We start from the raw sequence: 20,121 nt of genomic DNA, 5'->3' as shown, positions 1-20,121 counted from the left end.
CACAAAACTTCCATTATTTTGTGCTGCACTTTAAAAAAAATGTGCTATTTACTAACAAATTTATTTAATTCCTTATTTATATTGCTCCAAATTAACACACTACCAGAACTACTATCCTGTGCATAAACTGTTCAACAAATCGAGTGCATGTGGCAGGGAGGGCAAACGGTTCCTCCTATTCAAGTATTAAAAATGTCGATTACAAAAATGCTCTTTTGAGACCTGTTATGCATACAGAATATGTAAAACATTTTGTTTTTAAGCGGAGCTCTAATGAAATAGCCCATAGGGAGTTAAACTGTTAACCAGGAGCGACATCTTTTTGGTCTGTAAAATCCACCAGTTCTGTGGGACAAAAAAAGGGCGCTTTCTTCTCCTGTAAAAGACTCCAAAAACCCGCTGATGGAGCAACTAGGGTTAGTTCCAATTCAAATGTGATGAGCTATCTAGTTTTAAAAACTGTTAACAAATGAGTCATTACAATCTCTATCAAGAAATAGAATGTTTCCAGATCTAGAACTGCATGTCTTTCCCTATCACAAATGTTATCTTGACTTCTAGAATTATCATTTCCTTGCTTTTAATTATATTATTGCAATACAAGATAGTTCTGCTTTGAAAATTTTGCATTTGAAATTTTAATAAACTGTTTTACTTCTTGTTCCTCATATTCAAGTTATGTGTAGCTCTAAACATGTTAATTTCTATATTACACCAGATTCTTCGCTACTGATGAACATGTTTCCAGTTTGAAACACACACACACACACACACACACACTTATAAAGCCAAATAGTTTCTCAGAGACTGTGCATCTAATGTTATCATAAATAGCATATATAAATACATTTCTGTTGCTCCACAACTCAATACTTGGCATCCACCAGAAAGGCTAAAATTTAAAAAGGAGTGTCTTTTAACACAGACAGCATCTATTAAAGCATATTCTGAGTCAGAAATTCCATTCCTAGGACCTACCCCCCCAAAAAAAAACATGTACGTGTATCACAGGAGAGAAATAAAAAGTGTAAGCACGAACCTAACAAATGTAATGAAACCTAAGTGCTCAGGCTGTTCGTTCATAGGGTCGCTATGAGTCATCTACGACTTGACAGCATTAAACAACATGAAACCTCATGTCCACCAAGAGAATGGTTATACTATATTGTTACTGTGTTGAGGCGACGCATAGTGACCCTATGTACAATGGCTCTGAACTCTGTCCTATCTTGAGCAAATCTGTCTCCAACATTCCTAACCCCCATTACTCCAGATACTGTGTCAATCCACCTCATCCAGGGTCTTCCTCGCCTGTGCTGTCCCTCCACCCTTCAAGCATCATGTCCTTTTCCAAGGACTAGGGAAAAAAGGAACTATACAACTTTGTAAGTAAGGAAAACCTAAATTGAAAGAATTTGTTCCAATTTGTATTTTGTAAATAAACTAGTAGGGAAAATATATGAAAAAAGTTAAGGAGCAAAAATAAATTTAACAACAAAGAGCTAAGGGAAAGGGGAGTAGGTTAGAAGGGGGTTTGAGGCTTCTATGATGCAAGTCATACCCATTTTGAACCAAGAGTTCTGAGAACTTTCGGCATGGCTTTATCATGGGTAGAGCCTTGTGTCAAATGAAGATCCTTGTAGTGGCAGAAACCCAACTGAAACCAGTTTAACTGAAAAAGGAAATGCACTAGTTTAAATATCTGATAGGAGAGGGGAAGTTACACTGCAGCTACTGGTGGTGTAGTCTGTAGGGAACTGCATTGACCTAAACGCGGTGTCTCTGGCAGTTTGAATTCAATACCAGCTCTGAGAGAAAGATGGACAATCTCCTTCCACGTGAGTGAACAGCCTCCAAAATCTACTGGAAGTCACGTATGAGCCAGTTCCCATGTGACAGAAATGAGGTCAAGCTGCCACAAGGCAATCAAGTCTTGGTCTTCCTCATGGTCTCTCATGTCTGCTTCATATGGGTCTTATCCTGTCAGGCAGTCAGGCCCACATACCCATCTTTAGATACAGATGTACATACATACACACAACAGTGGTACACAACACTAATAAATATACATGTGGTGTTGTGCAATATTGAGTTTGAAGTGATCAATAGCTGGCATTTCAGCGGGTTTTCGGAGGCAGTGAATCTCACAGGAGACTGCCCATTTTTCTTTTATGGAGCAGCTGGTGGATCTGAGCTATGTTCACCAGGTTGGCAGTGCAGCTCCTTACCACTAGGCTGCCAAAGCTCCCTATATGTGTGTGTATACAGAGCTCTAGGGGCTTAGTTATAAAGAGATGCACTGCCAACACAAAGGCAAGCAGTCAGAATCCACCAGCTGCTCCGTGGGAAGATGGGTAATCTCTTCTAGGACAATTTATTGCCTCTGAAAACCTGCTGGATAGTCTCTCTGACCTCAGGGTCAGTTCCAACTCTATGGCACACATCACCGTAACAACATAAACAGAGGGAGTTCTGGCAGCTTAGTGGTAAGGAAGAAACTGAGCTGCCAACACAAAGGTACACGGTTTACTGCCTATGAAAATCCACTGGAGGGTCAGCTATGAATAGATTCAGACTCGATGATACACTAGGCTATGTGTGTTGTTATATGTTGTCACATCGACTATAACTCATAACAACCCTATGCACAAATAGCTCTGAACCCTGCTCTATCCTGAGCCAATCTCTAGCACACCTTCCCTTATTACCACAGTTATTCTATCAATTCATCTCATGCAGGGTCTTCCCCTTCTGTGCTGTCCTTCGACCCTTCTAAGCTTGATATCCTTCTCCAAAGACTGGTTCCTCCTGGCTACATGCCCAGAGTACGAGAGACCAAGCCTCAAAATTCTTGCTGAGCTCTACTCATAATGACCCTCCACTAGGTTCCTGAAGCTATGAAAAGACTGCCCATCTTTCTCCCTAGAGTAGCTGGTGGATTCAAACAGCAAATCATTTTTTAAAAATTTGAATACATTGTTTTTCAAAACTAACAGTCTGACAGTTTATGGACCTTCACAAGTATTGCTAACTATAAAGATGAGGTAAGTGGAGAGTTTGCATGAGAGAACATCTGACTGTCTGACATGGAAAGAAAAGAAAATATATACATATATATATATGTAGGAAACAGAATAAAATTCTTTTTTTCCATTTTCCCATGAGCCATGGCAAATCAAATCAGTAAAATAATTGACACTTTTATTGAAAATAAACAAAACCCCACCATTATCTACACCTCTTCCTATTAAAGCAACCAAGCTGCTCTTTAAGTCTCTAAATACTTATTAGGAAGGGAGACTGGTAAGTTTCCGATCAGGGCTGACTCCAGTATCTCCCCTTAGACCAGCTGCTACACTATTTAGGCCAAGTATAATGTGGTTAAAAAGTTACCTAGACAAAAAAGAACGATGCACATTTCGCACTTTTAATACAAATTTCAGAATATAAAACACAACTACATTCTCTATTAGTTTAAATCTATATATTTTAATAAAAAATTCAGTATTTATGAAACAAAGCAGCTCCTAAAACAAAATCAACATAGTTAATGGTGGCGGCAGAAACAATTTTCTTCATTAAGCACTTACAGTAGGGACTTAGTGCACTATTACAGCTGCTTGGCTACAACTAAGAATGCAGTATATTGATAAGTGAATATTACATACATTTTTACATAAGTTCAGTCAAATATTTAAGGTAAAAGGGATTTTTTATCTGAACCTAAACTGAAAGTGAATTTTTACATTTACAAATGCCCTTTCAAAGCACTGTTAACACTTCCTCTTTGCTTTTACATCGCCAGCTGAAGGAGTAACAAGTTTTCTGTCCTATATAGATCCTTCTGTTGAAGCACCATCAGTCATCTTCTTTTTCAATGTAGGTCTTTGTATTAACCCGTGCCATCTGCCTGGCCAGGTACCTTTCTCTAGCGGACATAACCGTCTCTTCACTGCTTCGCTTTGCAAATTTGCTCACTGGCTCAGGCAATCTCACCTGTTCTCTGCCCTTTTCCTGCCCTTCCTCGGTGATTCTGTGTTTTATTCCAAGTGAAGTTTCAGGACTGGAGGGTCTCTCCTCGTTCCTTTCTTTGTCCTCTTCCATCTTGGTGGATTTTTCCTGGTCAAGCAAACGGTCTTTTCCTCTGAGGCTTGGGCTACTTTCCTTCCTGTTTCGATTTCTTTCTGATGATTGAATACTTGCTTCTTGTCTTCCCCTATCTCTGAATTTATCACTATTTTCATCTCTTTCTTTTCTTCCTTTCACATGCTCTTCCTTTGGTTTACTTTTCTCTTCTTTCTCACTGCGTCGAGTATGATCATTTAGCTGTCTGTCTCTCTCATGTTCTCTTGGGATATATTTCTCCCTTTTCCGTTCTCTGTCATGTCTTTCGCTTTGGTCCTTTCCCCTGGGTTTACCTTCATGTTCATGCCTCTTCCAGTGTGAGTCTCCATGACTGACCTCTCTATGGGAATCCTTTTCTTTTCGATGATCACGGTCAGTGTGATACTTCTCCTGGTGCCGAGACTGTCTTTGTTGATGCTGATCTTCCCTTTTCTCATATTCTCTTGACTTGGAACTTTTAGCATGATGTCTGGCACTGTGTCCTCTTTCTTCACTAGATGACCGTGAGCGGGTTTGAGTCCTGTGATGTGCAGGGTCATTCTCAGAGGATTCTGTGCTTTTCCCCGTTGTTTTCCTCATGCTATGATTTTCTTCGTCCTCACTACTATCAGCATCAAAGTCACTGTCTGCATCTGGGTTTTTCTCTGTCTTTATAGCAATTTGGAGACTGGATTTATCATCTGGTCCTGTGCTCTCTGAATTCACTTCATCAGAATAACCTCTTGACTTCTCTTCCTTTATCCCAGACCTTAAAAAAATTGTAAAACAAACAAAATATGCCACATTACTAACTGTAAAATACTCAGCCTTTTTTAATACTTGTAATTCATACTACAGAGTTATGCATTTGGGCTTCCCAAATGTTAAAAGACACTTATGTCTAGTAATTGTGTAAATATATGTGAACTAGTATTTTACAACACCATTCAAACTATTATTCTCTTTTTCTTACAAAATTATTTTAACAATGCTGAAAATACACAAAAATAATTTCTTCAGAGTAAAATGGTGACAAAACCCAATTCTACTTAATAATCTCCTTCAAGATTGCAACATTACCAGTAGTTTTTGGAACCTATCACAAAAAAGGGTTTTTTTTTTGTTGTAAGGAGAGACAGGTCTTCAGAGAGGGACATCATGCTGGGTAGAGTAGAGGGACAGCGCAGGAGGGGAAGACCCTCTATGACGTGGATTGATTCAGTGACTGGGGTAATCGGGATGGATGTGTCAGAGGCAATGAGATTGGCACAGGACAGAGCAGGGTTTAGATAGGGTCGCTATGAGTCGCAAACGACTCAACGGCACATAACAACAACAACAACATCATAAAAAAAAACAGAAGCACAAGACTTAAAGACAATCAACTATTAAAATAAACATTTACTCAAATTTTCTACATTTTTCAAGATGGTAAGTATATTTTCTTTAAATCACATATAAGTTTTGTCTCATAAATAATTTACGAGTAATAGTAGTATTGGAACAATCCTCTAGGAACTGCATTACTGCAATCTAAGAAGTAAAGGTATGTGTATGCTGTTTCATGGCTGGCCTCACTCCAGATGGAACTCTTTAGCAGAAAAGTAATAATGGTTTCTTTCCATCTACAATCTGAATCTTGAAATATATTTTGCTCTTCTCACTCTTAATTCCAAGTCACACATCCCTTTTCCTAGCAACACAGATCCTTTTAACAGAATAAAGTAGAATGTTTCTACCCCAAAATAAAAGCCTGCTTAGATACAGGTTTCAGACAAATTTTCCCTTCAACTATTTAAGTGTGGTATAGTCATCTAACTATTCCTATAAAACGTTATCATTTTCTTTCACTATTTCGTTCCTTTTTTAGACCTAAACTATCCAACAAGTTTCTGCAGAAATGGAAATAACCATGGATCTGTGGTGCTGCTCAAGACTGTACGTAGCCACTATCAAAACAGCTTTGAAAAGTGTGTCCAAAACTCTAGATTTTATGAGACCATGAGCTACCATAGGATTAATTAAAACAGTAGTTAAAATAATGAATAACATCCTTCTAAATCCAGTTATGTGTATTTTACATTTCATGGCAGTTCCTATTTATCACAACAAATAACTTTCCTTTTTATTATCCGAACAGGCATGTAAAATTAAATTATGTGATTTCTGATTCTTTACAGATTTTTCAATCTGTAAGAATTCTCAGGAGAATAATTTTGAGGCATTAGGAAGATAAAGAACACTCAAAGGGACTAAAAAAAAAATCCATAAAAAAGTTTATAATTTGGTTGCCCATCTTACAACTATAAACTATTCTGATATTCAGAAATTTTTTACACTGCTAAAATTCTTTGCCTTTTACAGTAATGTTACACTTCAATCACTGAGACTATGATAATGTAAATTGTAGTATTTTCATGAATTCTAGAATAAAAATTACTTTGAAATGAATCTGATGTTTTATGACTAAGAAATGCTTGCAAACCCCTAGGTACTGATTAAATTAGGTAAGGTCTGACACACAATGCAATCTACAATGTGCTACAATATCCCATCTTTCAGTGGATTAATGACTTCTGAACAAGAGTCTAGGAACAGGGATCTTCTATTTCACATCTTACCTGGCTTCTCGAAAGCTGCTTTGGGGTAATTCCTCTTCACCAACTGTTTGATTTAATAAATGCCTATAAAATCCACTGAGGTCTTTTTGCTTGGTTACATCCAAACGTGCTAAGAGAGGGAAAGCAAAAATAATCATATGTTTAACAAGGCACAATGCAGTTTGGCTTCACAGCAGTGTTTATAACAAGCACAGTGTATAAACTATTTTCTAGATTAGGAGTTGTTAAACTATGTCTGCAAGCTAAAGTTAGTCTACTGCCCATTTCTGCAAATAAAAAAGTTAGCCTACTGCCCATTTCTGCAAATAAAGTTTTATTGGGACATAACCGTGCTCACTCAAGCTACATTAATATCTACAACTGCTTCTGAGTTACAAAAGCAGAGCTGAATAGTTGCAACAGAGACTTTATAGCACACAAAGTTTAAAATATTATCACTTCCCAGTAAAATGGTGGACTAGGCATATAGGAGGCCATATCCTCTTCAACCAAGATATCAGCAAACAAAAATAGCAGATAAAGAGGGTAATTCTGAGCACTGAGTTGAAAAGGAAAACATAAAGATGAACTTTGAACGTGAACCGGGAGAAGAAAATGGTAAAAAAACTGTCAACAGTGCAGCATGGCCATTTTGAACTACTGTCTGGCTGGCAAAGGAATTCAATCTAATCACAAGAAGGTGTCTTTATGATTATTGTCTAATGACAAGAAGGATGCAATCTCCTCCTTTTATCACCAGACGCTCAACAATAAGCAGTAAAAACCAGGTTAGGAGCTGAATGCAGAACTGACCATCAATCCCTGTGTCGAAGTTCAAAATGAGGCTGAATATGTCTTGTATTTCGTTCTTTTGTTGTATTGCCCTAGGAAATACTTCAATATAGTATTGAATAGAAGTGGTGACAGTTACCATCCTTGTCTTGGCCCTGTTCGCAAGAAGAATGCTTTTGGTCTTTCTCCATTGAGAATGATATTGGTTCCTAGTTTTGCATACATACTTTTCACTATGAATTGATCAGAAAGACCTGATGAATGGCCTGAATCAGACACATCTTGGTCCTCAAACTGACAGCATTACTCCTCAATAATTTGGAGAAGTCTTTAATGGCAGACTTTCCCAGTGCAATGCATCTCCTTAATTCCAGACTGCTGGTACCAAAGGACATAATTGTGGATCCAGGTAGGATGAAGTTGATGACAGTTTCAATCTCTTCTCCATCCATCATGATGTTGTTGATTGGTCTGGTGGTAAGAATCTTTGTTTTTTTGACATTAGGATGCAATCCATACCAAAGGCTGCATTCCCTGATCTTCTCCAACAAGTGCTTCAAGTCCTCCTCATTTTCACAAGCAAGTTGTGTCATCTTCATAATGCAGGTTATCGATGAGTCGCCCTCCAATCCTGATGCCACATTACTCTTCATAGAGTCCGGTTTCTTGAATATTTGCTCAGCATACAGACTGAATAGGTATGAAGAAAGAATACAACCCTAACACACTCTCCAATTTTAAATCATGCAGTGTTTCCCTGCTCTGTCTGCACAACAGCCTCCTGGTCCAGGTATAGGTTTCACATGAGCACAGTTAAGTGCTCTAGTACTCCCATTCTTTTCAGTGTCAGCCACAACTTCTTATGATCCACAGAGTCAAATTCCTTTGCATAGTCAATAAAGCAAAAAGAGACATTCTTATGGTATCTTTACTTTTAGCCAGAATTCATCTAACATCACCAATGATATCCCTGGTCCCACAGGAGTTGCAGATTAAAAAAAAATCAAAAGACATGTTGCACTGGGGAAATCTGCTGTTAAGGGCCTCTCTCCAAGGACATCAGTTGAGATCATGGTATTTTCAACTGCTTCCTATGTTTTCGAAAGTTGGACAATAAATGAAAATGACAGGAGCCTTTGAATTGTGGTTTTGGTGAAGAATATGAAATATATCATTCACTGTCAAAAGAAAAAAACAAGTCTGGCTTGGATGAAGTGCAATTAGGATATTCAAGCTAGTAAAACTCGGTCTCATATACTGTGGCTATGTAGTGATGAGGGGACAGTCCTCAGAAAAAACATACTGCTGGGAAAGTCAGAGAAAGAACAAGATACAGTGAAAAGGGACAGATGGATGAAGGGATGCATGGATGGACGGATGGTTGGATGGGTAAAGTAACTAAGGAGGGCATATTATAAGGCAAAATGCAACAGACAGCAACAGTATCCAGTTATACATATAACTCCTACAGCTTAACCCACCAGGTAAGACTCCTGCTCCACCTGACCAATGAAAGACCACAACCAACACCAGCCCTTTCTGCCCTCATTGGTCCTATGAAAATAGTGAACATAGGACTGCACCTCCCCCAGTAGATCCACCTGAAGCAGGAGGTAAAACATTTAAGAATTACAAATTAGCAAGCAGGGTAGCATAGCTTGATCAGATGTATCAAAACAAAGTAATATAAAGGATGGCTCAAAACAACATTTCAGAGAAAGAAAAGCTACTGGAATGTCCAGATTAAGAAACTCAAAAGAAATGATAGTTAGGTGTCTTTTATGGATGAAGAAAAACACAGAAGAATTAAAAACATAATTATGCAAAACCAAACAGATAAAGTAAATGCAAAATCAAAGGGAATTAAAAACTATAAATGGAAATTTAATATTAAGACTAAAATTTCAGAAATAACACATTAAAAGGACAAAAGAGAAAAACTGAACGATTGAAAATGACTTAGTGAAAAAGAGGGCAAATTTTTTTAATATGTATCTATTAGAAGTGGGATAGAAAATGAAGAAAGCATAAAAATTATGTGGGACAACATCAAGAGGAACTATTCATGTGTGGTTGGAATTCAAGAACAGAAAGATTTTTTTTAAAAGCACAGAAGAAGTTAAAGATTGACTGAAGAGAAGGAAAATTGATGTCTTTGAGCTGTGGTGCTGGAGAAGAGTATTGAGGGTACCATGGGCTGCTAGAAAAACAAACAGATTCATCCTGGAAAGGGTTAAACCAGGCAGCTACCTGGAGGCAAGGATTCTGAGGCCCCATCTAACATACTCTGGACATGTTCTAAGGAGGGACCGGTCCTTGGAGAGGGACATCATGCTTGGGAGGGTGGAAGGACAGTGCAGAAGAGGAAGGCCCTCTATGAGGTGAATTGATTCAGTGACTGGGGTAATCGGGATGGGAGTGTCAGAGACAGTGTGATTGGCACAGGACAGAGCAGAGTTTAGGGCTGTTGTACATAGGGTTGCTATGAGTTGCAAGCGACTCGACGGCACATAAAAACAATAATATTATGAAAAAGGATAAAGTATTTATTAAAGAACTCAGCAAGCCCCAAATATGATAGATCTCCAAAAGAAAACCACCAAGGCATCATAATAAATTTTTTCCAAAATTAAAGACAAAGAAAGAATACTACAAGTAGCTCAGGAAAAACAAATCACCTACAAAGGAGAACCTGTAAAATTAAGCTCTGACTTCTCAACAGAGACCATGCCATCAAGAAGGCAACAGGCACTTGGAGCCACAATCAACACCAATGGGAGTCAGCACTCAAGAAATTAAGACATATTGCACTAGGAAAAATCTGTCAAGGACCTCTCCAAATAGTAAAGATCAAAGATGTAAATTTAAAGACTAAAGGTGCACCTGATACAAGTTATGGTATTTTCAATTGCTTGAATTTGGTATTTTCTATGCACCTGAAAGTTGGGCAAAAAATAAGGACAGAAAAATCAATGCTTTTGAATTGTGGTATTGGCATAGAGTACTAACCCATGGAATTGCCAAAAGAACAAACAAAACCGCGTTGGAGCAAATGCAGCCATGGTGCTTCTTAGAAGCAAGGACGGCAGTCAAGGAGACAGACTGACATAGCTACAGTTAACAATGGGCTTGAGCAAAAGATTGTGGGGATGGTCCGGGATAGGGAAGGTTTCAATGTGTCGTTCATATTAGCACAATGAGTCATAAACAACTTGATAGTACCTAACAATATATCCTGAATTAACATTAATTCAAATTATAATTGTTTGTTGTCGTTATGTGCTGTCGAGTCACCTGCGACTCATAGGGACCCTATGTACAACAGCCCTAAACTCTGCTCTGTCCTGTGACAACTGCACTGTCTCTGACACTCCCATCCCAATTACCCCGTCACTGAGTCAATCCACCTCATAGAGGGTCTTCCCCTCCTGCGCTGTCCCTCCAACCTCCCAAGCATGATGTCCCTCTCCAAGGACCTGTCCCTCCTTACAACATGTCCAAAGCATGCCACATGAAGCTTCAGAATCCTTGTCTCCAAGGAGCAGCCTGGTTTAACCCTCTCCAGCACAAACCTGTTAGTTCTATTATGATTATCACATTATAATCCCAAGATTCACTAACAAAGCAAGTGACTAATAACAGAATTGTGCTTCTCCTGTTCCTTACCCGCCCAATCTCACCTTCAAGTGCAGCAGCTCTCTTTTCTCTTTCTTCCTCTTCTGCTCTCTCCTGAAGCTTTTTTTTATATGCAGATGTCACAAATGCCTCTTTATCATCAAATTCTCCCTTTTCCATTTCTCGTTCTCTCTGAATTTTCTTCTCCATTCTTTTTTCTTGTTCCTTTTTCCTGATCTCAACTGCTTTTAATAAGTTGTGAATGTACTTGGGCTTAGAAGAGAGTAATTGTAAACTTCTATTATTTTAGCATCAATTTGTTAAACAGAAACTGCTAGCCAAATAGGTAGGACTACCATCTTCTCAAAATTCAAAAGAAATTAATGAAAATAAAACTAAAGTTGTTTCCAATAAAATTCAAATACAGAGAATAATTCTAGCTTTCCTAACTCTTTTCACAATTAAACAAGTAAGTGAATCAATGGAAAAGACTCACTGCTTTGAGTGGAAATATGGTTATTTGAAATAGTAGCTGTAATAAAACTCAGTATCACTACTCTACAACTAGCTTTTTGAACATGCAAAGATCTTTAAAAATCATTTTTAGAATTAAAGAATTAATTTCAATCCTCCACTCAATTTTTCAAACTGAAAATACAATTATGATGATTCAATTACTAGTTAGAAAACACTAACTGGGAAAAGAAAATATTAACAAACATAAACAGGAGACGTACCAATCTAGCACATAAAATTTTCTAACAATATTTACAAGTAATTAAAAATAAATACAACTTCTAAAATTCAACTGTCTCTAAGATTCTCCATATAGTGTCTCCTGCATTTTATATGCAATATTTGCAAGACTATTCTCATGCTGAAACAAGATTAAAGACACAAAATGCAGGTCAAAGTTGATATATTCACTAACCTTTCGATCTTTTCCCAACAGCAATTTGGGATTACTTTCTTCCTTTTTTTTCTGCATTTCATCATAAATACTGTCATATTCATACACAGTAGCATCTTCTGCGAGGGCCTTTTGGATTTCCAGTTTGGTCTTCAAAAAAATTAAAGATGCTTTAAAAATATGTATGTCAATAGAAAACACAAATCTATACAATTATTTATAAATTAGGTACATAAAATTAAATTTATTAGAAAGAATATAACAATCTTACTGAATGTCAATGTCTTGGAAAATTGTTTAATCTTTTCTAAAAATGAAGATAGTAGTTTTGCCTATTTTCCAAACATTTATGATAATGAAATGCTTTCATAAACTTAAAACCCTTAGAAACCTAACACACAGAAAGAAGGTGTTTAATAAGTTTAATTATTATCTATAGTTTATATATACAATCTACAATAACAAGTCAAAAGGTGCAAAGCATGACTTGAGATATATTAACCCTAGAAATACAACATTTTAGTGTTGAGTTGCCAAGTAAAATGTTTTCTTTTGTAATGTCTAATATAGGAAATACTGTATAAAATGCTCTCAATGTAAATAAAAACAAGAATATTTTGTAGCTTAGATTTTCACATAAGTCTACATAAATCTACATAATGTACAGGCAAAAACGGTGTTATTTGCAATAAAATATGGTAAATACAGTATTTTAGATCTTTAGTCTTACTGTTTATTATCTTCAGTCTTTTATATTCTTCCTCTTACCTAGAATTTCATGGGCAGCTCAAGCCCTACTTCGTAAAGAAGGCCTTCTCTAAAAACTGCAGTATTTAACTCTTAGTAGGCTTGATGTTGCAACTCTCTTGTTAAGAGTTCACAAATCTTAGCTTTTTCTCTCCAGCTTGCAAATTCCTGAAGTGTAATTATGGTTATGTGCCTGCCATCAAGTCAGAACAAACACATATCTGATCCTCTAGCAAATTTTCAGAGGTTACAAATCATACAGGAGGAGACTATCCATCTTTCTCCTATGAAGCGGCTGGTGAATTCAAACTGTGTGCCTCTGAGTTGGCAGTGCAACTACATATCACTAAACCACCAGAGGAATTCTTAAGTATAGTCTATGCACTTCAACTTGAAAACAAATAGCAAGTTCTACTAATAAGGATTAAGAAATCTAGACCTATGAATAAAATTAGATTGGGATGTTGTATTAGGTGTAGAAAAGGTAGCACAAAACTGTCAAAAGAACACTAGAAAATAAGAGACCTACATAACGTTGGAGAAGTTATCCTGCAAATCAAAGCTTCCTACAAAATCTTCAATAAACTGGACAGAGTAAAGTGAAGAACAAGTACCATTCATTTATATGGGAAACTTTTTTTAGCTTCTCAGACCCCCAAAACAGTCTACTGAATCACCAAATAACACATAAGACAATAAACATTTAACACTAACATGTAAACACACACACACACACACACACAGAGTTACAAGTCATGGCAGTGTGATGCTGAGTCCTAGGGGAGGAACTTGACAATACTACTCTAGCTGCCTAGCTGCTCAGGGTATGCAGTTGCCTCGTTAATTACACAAAATAAACACCAAACACAAATACAGATTTTCACCTCTTTTGGTGTAAAAGCAAAAATACCCTTTCATTTCTTTTGGTTAACAAAAACATGTACTGATGGAAGTCTTTTGTAAAAAGCAAACTGTTATAATGTGAACTTTTGAAAAGTGAGTTATTGGTATCTGATTCTCAAGCTAAATTCTTTCATCTACAGAATGAAGAAGTTGAATTTGAGAGTGCTCCAAAATGTACTAAACTCTAAAACTCAGATTCAAAACACTACAGTATTTATATTAAAGAGTAACTTATTTTTAAAATGTGTATTAAATAATTTTGAGGTTGCTGAATTACACATTATAGTCCTCCACACAACTCAGAACACATCTTAGAATAGCTAACTATACTCAGTAACAATTGCAAAGTTCAAAAGGACAGCAAACAAAATGCTGGTGAGGGGGCAGATAGATGTGAACGCTCATGCACTGCTGGCAGGAATGTAAAATGGTATAACTAACCACTATGAAACCCTGTGAGGTGCTTCCTCAAAAACTGGAAATAGAAATAACCACTTAATCCAGCTATTTCACTACTGGGAATATACCCCAAACAAATCAACATTGAGACATAAACAGATATATGCACATCCACGTTTATTGCAGCATTATTCACAACAGCAGATGGAAGCAGCCCAAGTGCCCATCTGAATGGGTAGAAGAACTAAGGCACAGCCACACAATGGAACGTAATACAGGATTAAAAACAATGAACTTCGGTTCGAATCCACCAGATGCTCTGCTGAAGAAGCAGGGACAATCTCCTCCTGTACCAGTCAGATCAGATTTGACAGTACACATACAAAAAAATAATAAAAATATTTTAAAAAACCCAAAAAACAATGAACTTGTCAAACACACAAAAGGTGGCTGAGTTTGTGCTGATTCAGTCACAAAAGGGCAAATACTGCATAAAACCCCTTTTGTAAGAACAGAACGGTGGGGGTAAGAGCAGGAAAAGCATGGATAGATAACACACACCTCAATGGAATAGGTGAAAGGAGGGCAATCTGAAAGGAATGAACAATTAAAAATTATGTGTATGACAATACACATAATCCTGCCTAGAACAGGACAAGTATTACAACAAAGGGAATTGGGGGGAGGGAGGAAAATGTGCATAAAAGAATGAATGAAAACCAATCTGTTTTTGTATACTTTCACACACACAAACAAAAAATTTGCAAAATTAAATAAACCCAAACACAAAATAATTGATTAAGTACTTCTGGGTCAAATATAGTATATTGGAAGATAAAAATACATATAAATATAGTATACTGGAAGATATAAATAAATATAAATATAGTATACTGGAAGATAGTATAAAAGAGTGACTAAAAATGGATTCCAGATTTCACTGCCTAGGTATGAACACAACTGTCATTTACTACGTGACCTTAAGTTATCTAAGTTCTTCTTGTCTTTATCTTTTTTTAAACTATAACATGGGATTATAAGCGCATCTATTTCATAGAACTTTTGAAAAAATTAAAGATACTTCTTAAAAAGTAATTAACACATTAAAATTATTAAAAAAAAGAAAAAAGTAACAGAAGATCTGACATATAGGAAATAATAAATTCTTTCTTATACTGGATCCTAGCTGGAGAAGGAAGAAACACATAATTAGAATGCTATAGTAGCTCTGAGAAGAATGGGAATCCCAGAACATTTGATTGTGCTTATGTGAAACTGAACCCTTGAAATAAGAGGCAGTCGTCAGAACAGAGGGAGACACTGTATGGTTCAAAATAAGGAAGGGGGTCCACCAGGGATGTATTCGTCTCCGTATCTTTTCAATCTGTATGGAGAACAGAACATCCAGGACACTGGAGGAGGAGGAAGATTCATCAACTACTTGTGTAATGCAGATGACACAACCTTGCTTGCTGAAATTGAGGAAGACCAGAAGTGCTTGCTGCAGAAGGTCAAGGACTGCAGCATTCAATATGGATTGAAGCTCAATATCAAGAAAACAAAGATTCTCACCACTGGGCCAGCTGGCAGCATCATTAGTCTGCTTGGCTCCACAATCAACACTCTTGGAACCAGCAGACAGGAAATCAAGAGACAATGCATTGGGAAAGTCAGCTGTCAGGGACCTCTCTAGAGTACTGAAGAGCAACGATGTCAAGCTGGAGACTAAGGTGAGCCTGATCCAGGCCATAGTCTTCACAATTGTGTGCTATGTGTCAGAGAGCTGGACAATGACTAGGGATAACAGAAAGAGAATGGATGCTTTTAGAGTTGTGGTGCTGGAGAAGAGTGTTGAATGTACCATGGACAGCTAAGAGAACAAACAGGTTTGTCCTGGAGAGGGTTAAACTAGGCTGCTCCTTGGAGTCAACAATTCTGAAGTTTCGTCGGACATACGTTGGGCAGATTGCAAGGAGGGACCAGTCCATGGAAAGGTACATTATGTTTGGGAGGGTGGAGGGACAGTGCAAGAGAGGAAGACCCTCAATGAGATGGATAGATTCAGTGACTGGGGTAATGGAGATAGTTGGGTTGGCACAGGATAGAGCAGGGTTTTAGGGCTCTTGTACATAATGTCGCTATAAGTCACAAGTGACTCGACAGCATGTAACAACAACACAAAAGCTAAATGAGCCTTGGTGAAGTAGTCTGTATGGTGTTGTGTCTCAAGAGGTTCGAATCTACCAGCTCGTCCACAAGAGAAAGACAAGCAATGTCTCCTCTAATTGCAATTTACAGCTTTGGAAAACGGACAGAAGGGTGCTATAAGTTGGTGCTAAATTGATGGCAATGCATGCATAAGTGATAGAAGCAAAATCTAAGACACTAGAATGATAGAAAAGATTAGAGAAAAGATTAAAGCCAATTACTATAATTAGTTGTGTGATGATGGGGATAACTTAGCCTTTTTTACGACTCTGATTTCTTAGTCAAGACCCTGAGGAGGTTTGTGAGAGCTTTGAAAACTAAAAAAACAAAAATCAGTAAAATCACTAACAGGAATCAGTAAGTCAAATAAATGCAAAAGCCATTATCTGAAAGGCAGAAATGGTTTCATCTATAGAACAGCAATTCTTCATTCCACTTTTTCTATTAGAATGTATATTACAATCTATGTAAAATATCAAGAAAAATTCTTACACTTTTAGTGACTAAAATGATCTCTTTATATACACCTAGTCTTGCTTGCACCAAGATATCAAAAGTAACACTTCAAACTGTGAGCCAAAAATCATCAAATGCATCTAACTCACTCTTGACCCTTACCTGTTTCATTGCTTGCTTTTTAGCAGCTTCCCTCTGAAGGCTTTCACTTACAGAAGTCTATAAAACAAACAAACAAAATGTTGTCATTTCTTCAGATCATGAGAAAATAAAACAAACTTTTTTAGTATTCAAGTTGGCAGTTTGTTCTTCAGGATAGCCAAGAGTAAAAAGGTAGTATGAATTAAATTAACATTTTCAAGATCACTCTCCTAAATTTCAGGAGAGAAATGAATTCATTTTCTTTGTAATTCTTACAGAGTAGATAAAACAATGGTGCAAGAAAGAACGATGACCATAAACTGAGTTTCAAAAAAAGAAAAAGACTAGGACATGGGTTTTCAGTCCTCACCTCACCTCATTCAATAATTGTGGATTTCCATTCACCTTGTGTACAAATGTGAACAGCAGTGAATTAGACTAGATATTTCAGGTATCTTCCATTATTTACATAGTATTTTCAGTGACAAAAGTTTATTTCAATATTCCATCACTGAATATTGACTATAGCCAATACAGAATACTGAATATAGTCAAGCTCATGGTAAATGCTTTACAACTTCTGTTTTGGGGTTGATTCCAATACACAGCAAGCCTATGTGATAGAGCAGCAGTTAAGTATATTTGATTATAAGCTGGCTGATCCAAACTCATTCATAAAGTCCTTAAGACAGGCCTGGTGATTTGCTTCAGAAAGGTAAGTCTTAAGAATCACATGGAACAGTTTAACCTGTACACACCAGGTTGCCATGAGTTGGAACTGACATGGACACCACAACAACAGAGTAAGAGATGCTGATTAATAAAACCAACAATACTAGCTAACACTTGTTGAGTCAGATGACATGTTAAGCAAGCCCTACGTATTTATTAGGGAGTTCTACTGGTCTAGTGATAAGGAGCTGCATTGCCACTCCAAAGGCACAGGTTCAAATCCACCAGCTACTCTACAGAAGAAAGATGGGCAATATCCTCCTGTGTGATTTACTGCCTCTAAAAATCCGCTGGAGGGACAGCTATCAGTTGGTTCCAACTTGATAGTACCAAACAACAACATGTACTTATTACTCATTTAATAAAAATGTCCAATATATATAACACTTTAATGCATTGTAATACCAATTTAAAAGATTAAATATGTTAATAAGCAAGTGTCAAAATTTTTCCAGTGTATTTTTATTTCTTTCAATTGGTATATTTTTCCTTGATCATTCAGTTAATCATGTGCATGTAGCACCATGCTATTTTACGACATGAACAGTACCAAAACCAAGATACTTAACTGTACCAACATCATTGCACCCTGAAGTGCTACTCTTTTACTTCCTTACACACTTTTCTCCCACACCTGAATCCCTGGCAACCATTAATCTGTTTTTTATTCCTACAATTATGCTATTTCACAAATATGAAATAAACAGCATTATGTTGTATGTAACCTCAAGACTGTTGGGTTTTCTTTTCCCCTGATGGCCTAATGGTAAGAAGCTGCGCTGCAATCCCACATACATGCTGTTTGTATCCGCCAAAAACTCCATGGGAGAAGGATGGGTAATCTCATCCCACAGGATTAACTGTCTCTGAAAATCCTGCTGGAGTGTTGGCTGTGTGTTGGTTCCAACTAGACAGCATACTTTTAAAGGGACATATTTTGCTTGATACAGATGTTACAAAATATTTCAGTCTTTGTAAAAAAATCCTTTCTAGAGGTAAGTTAAAGGAAGAATAAAAAAACATTAAATGTGACCCCCAAAATATTTAACACAGTCATTCATTTAATAGTTATAAAATTATCTGGCAGATAATTAACCTATGAACAATAGTTCACTGTACAACATTAGATATTTTCTAATGTAATGCCAAATTACCATTAGTTTTAAATTCAGGAAGACAGAAATTACCCCTTGGAAGGACTTTTACTTTTTAAAAGTACCACACCTGGGAAATATACCCAAGATTGGAAACACAATACTGATAAAGTACAACTTTTTAAAAAAGATAATGAACAAAAAACTGATTTCATTTGTAATTAGTTTCAAATACCACAGTGATATTTTAGAACTGGAAGATAATTTATAGTGTCATCTCTATATGGTACTTCCTTAAAGACTAACCTTTGATTCCAAAGCAGTTTCAATAGAAACTTCAAGAGTTTTGCTTTTACCTTTCAAGAAAGAGATATGAACCTATTCCACATCTACTAAGAAAGGCCCCAAATTGTTAAATCAAGTTTGATTAAAAAGTCTAAAAGAGCAGACTCATCTTACTCTATAGGCAACATTTACAACTAAGCTGTATTATATTATTAAGTCTAGTACAACCACAGTAACAATGGAGCAAAGCAAGACAGCACAGCATCAGACTCAAGTATTAGAAACTGAGAAGTTATCCTCTACAGACCAATACATGATGATGGTCAACCCTAAGCTGTAATAACAAATTAGCTTTCACCATTATGGAACATCAGATTCCATACAAGAATCCTGATGAAAAGGGAGGAAATGTGAAACAAAAATCCAAATTCTCATGGACTTTAGAGTTTCTAGAGCCATGAAAAGCTGTTGAACTCCTAAAACTATTAGACAAAGGTAATCTTTAAACCTTAAACCAAAAGCATTCTGTGAAATCATCTCAAAATTCAACAGCAGCTGAAACTAGTAAATAGGTCTGCATTGAGCATTGGGCTATTTAAAAAATATCTACTTGGGATCAGATTGAAATCAGCAATTACGAAGATTAGATAAAAATCTTAAGAAGCAGTGAATTTATGTTAACGGGAAGAACAATTTAGAAATGAAGGGTAAGAATGCTGCACAACTCTTAGAATGTAATCACTGTTACTAGATAGCACATGTAAATATCTGTATTGGTCCTTTTGTTGTATATTTTCAATAATAAAATTAAAGCTTTAATAGTTAAAAAAAGACAAAACAAATTAGCTTTTAAAAGTTGTTTATTTCTCTCTTAGATTACTGTTTGCTCTGGCAAAGTTTTTCAGGTAAACTTCAACGAAAGCATATTTGCCAGAATAAACATACTTTTCTTTCAATTATAATTTACTTCATTAATGAAAGGAAAACTAATTTATTCCACATAGAAATAGAAATTTGTCCTATAAAGAAACATCCATCATTAACATGCTGGTAATAACTAGCACAATCAAATTCAAAGGTCTTATAACTGATCTCACACAAACCAAATTTTATGAAAGATACTTGATTTTCTATA

The 20,121-nt window shown here is 36.6% G+C and overlaps 1 protein-coding gene across 1 annotated transcript in view; it reads right to left on the bottom strand.

Annotated features, from left to right (window-relative positions):
• Positions 1-3,858: 3,858 nt before the first annotated feature.
• The window catches only part of NSRP1 (nuclear speckle splicing regulatory protein 1), a 41,386-nt gene continuing 25,123 nt past the window's right edge, over positions 3,859-20,121 (bottom strand). The window contains exons 3-7 of the mRNA XM_006890989.1: positions 16,897-16,953; positions 12,043-12,171; positions 11,177-11,384; positions 6,726-6,834; positions 3,859-4,873 (exon numbers count right to left, since the gene is read on the bottom strand). Coding sequence (XP_006891051.1) covers positions 3,859-4,873; positions 6,726-6,834; positions 11,177-11,384; positions 12,043-12,171; positions 16,897-16,953 — 1,518 coding nt within the window. The remainder of the gene's footprint in view (positions 4,874-6,725; positions 6,835-11,176; positions 11,385-12,042; positions 12,172-16,896; positions 16,954-20,121) is intronic.

The sequence above is a fragment of the Elephantulus edwardii genome, unplaced genomic scaffold, assembly GCF_000299155.1.
Source record: "Elephantulus edwardii isolate Elephantulus edwardi_28Jun2011 unplaced genomic scaffold, EleEdw1.0 scaffold00094, whole genome shotgun sequence".
In the NCBI taxonomy this organism is placed as follows: Eukaryota; Metazoa; Chordata; class Mammalia; order Macroscelidea; family Macroscelididae; genus Elephantulus; species Elephantulus edwardii.
Note: the sequence above shows the minus strand (reverse complement) of the source record. Positions and strands in the feature narration are given on the sequence as shown.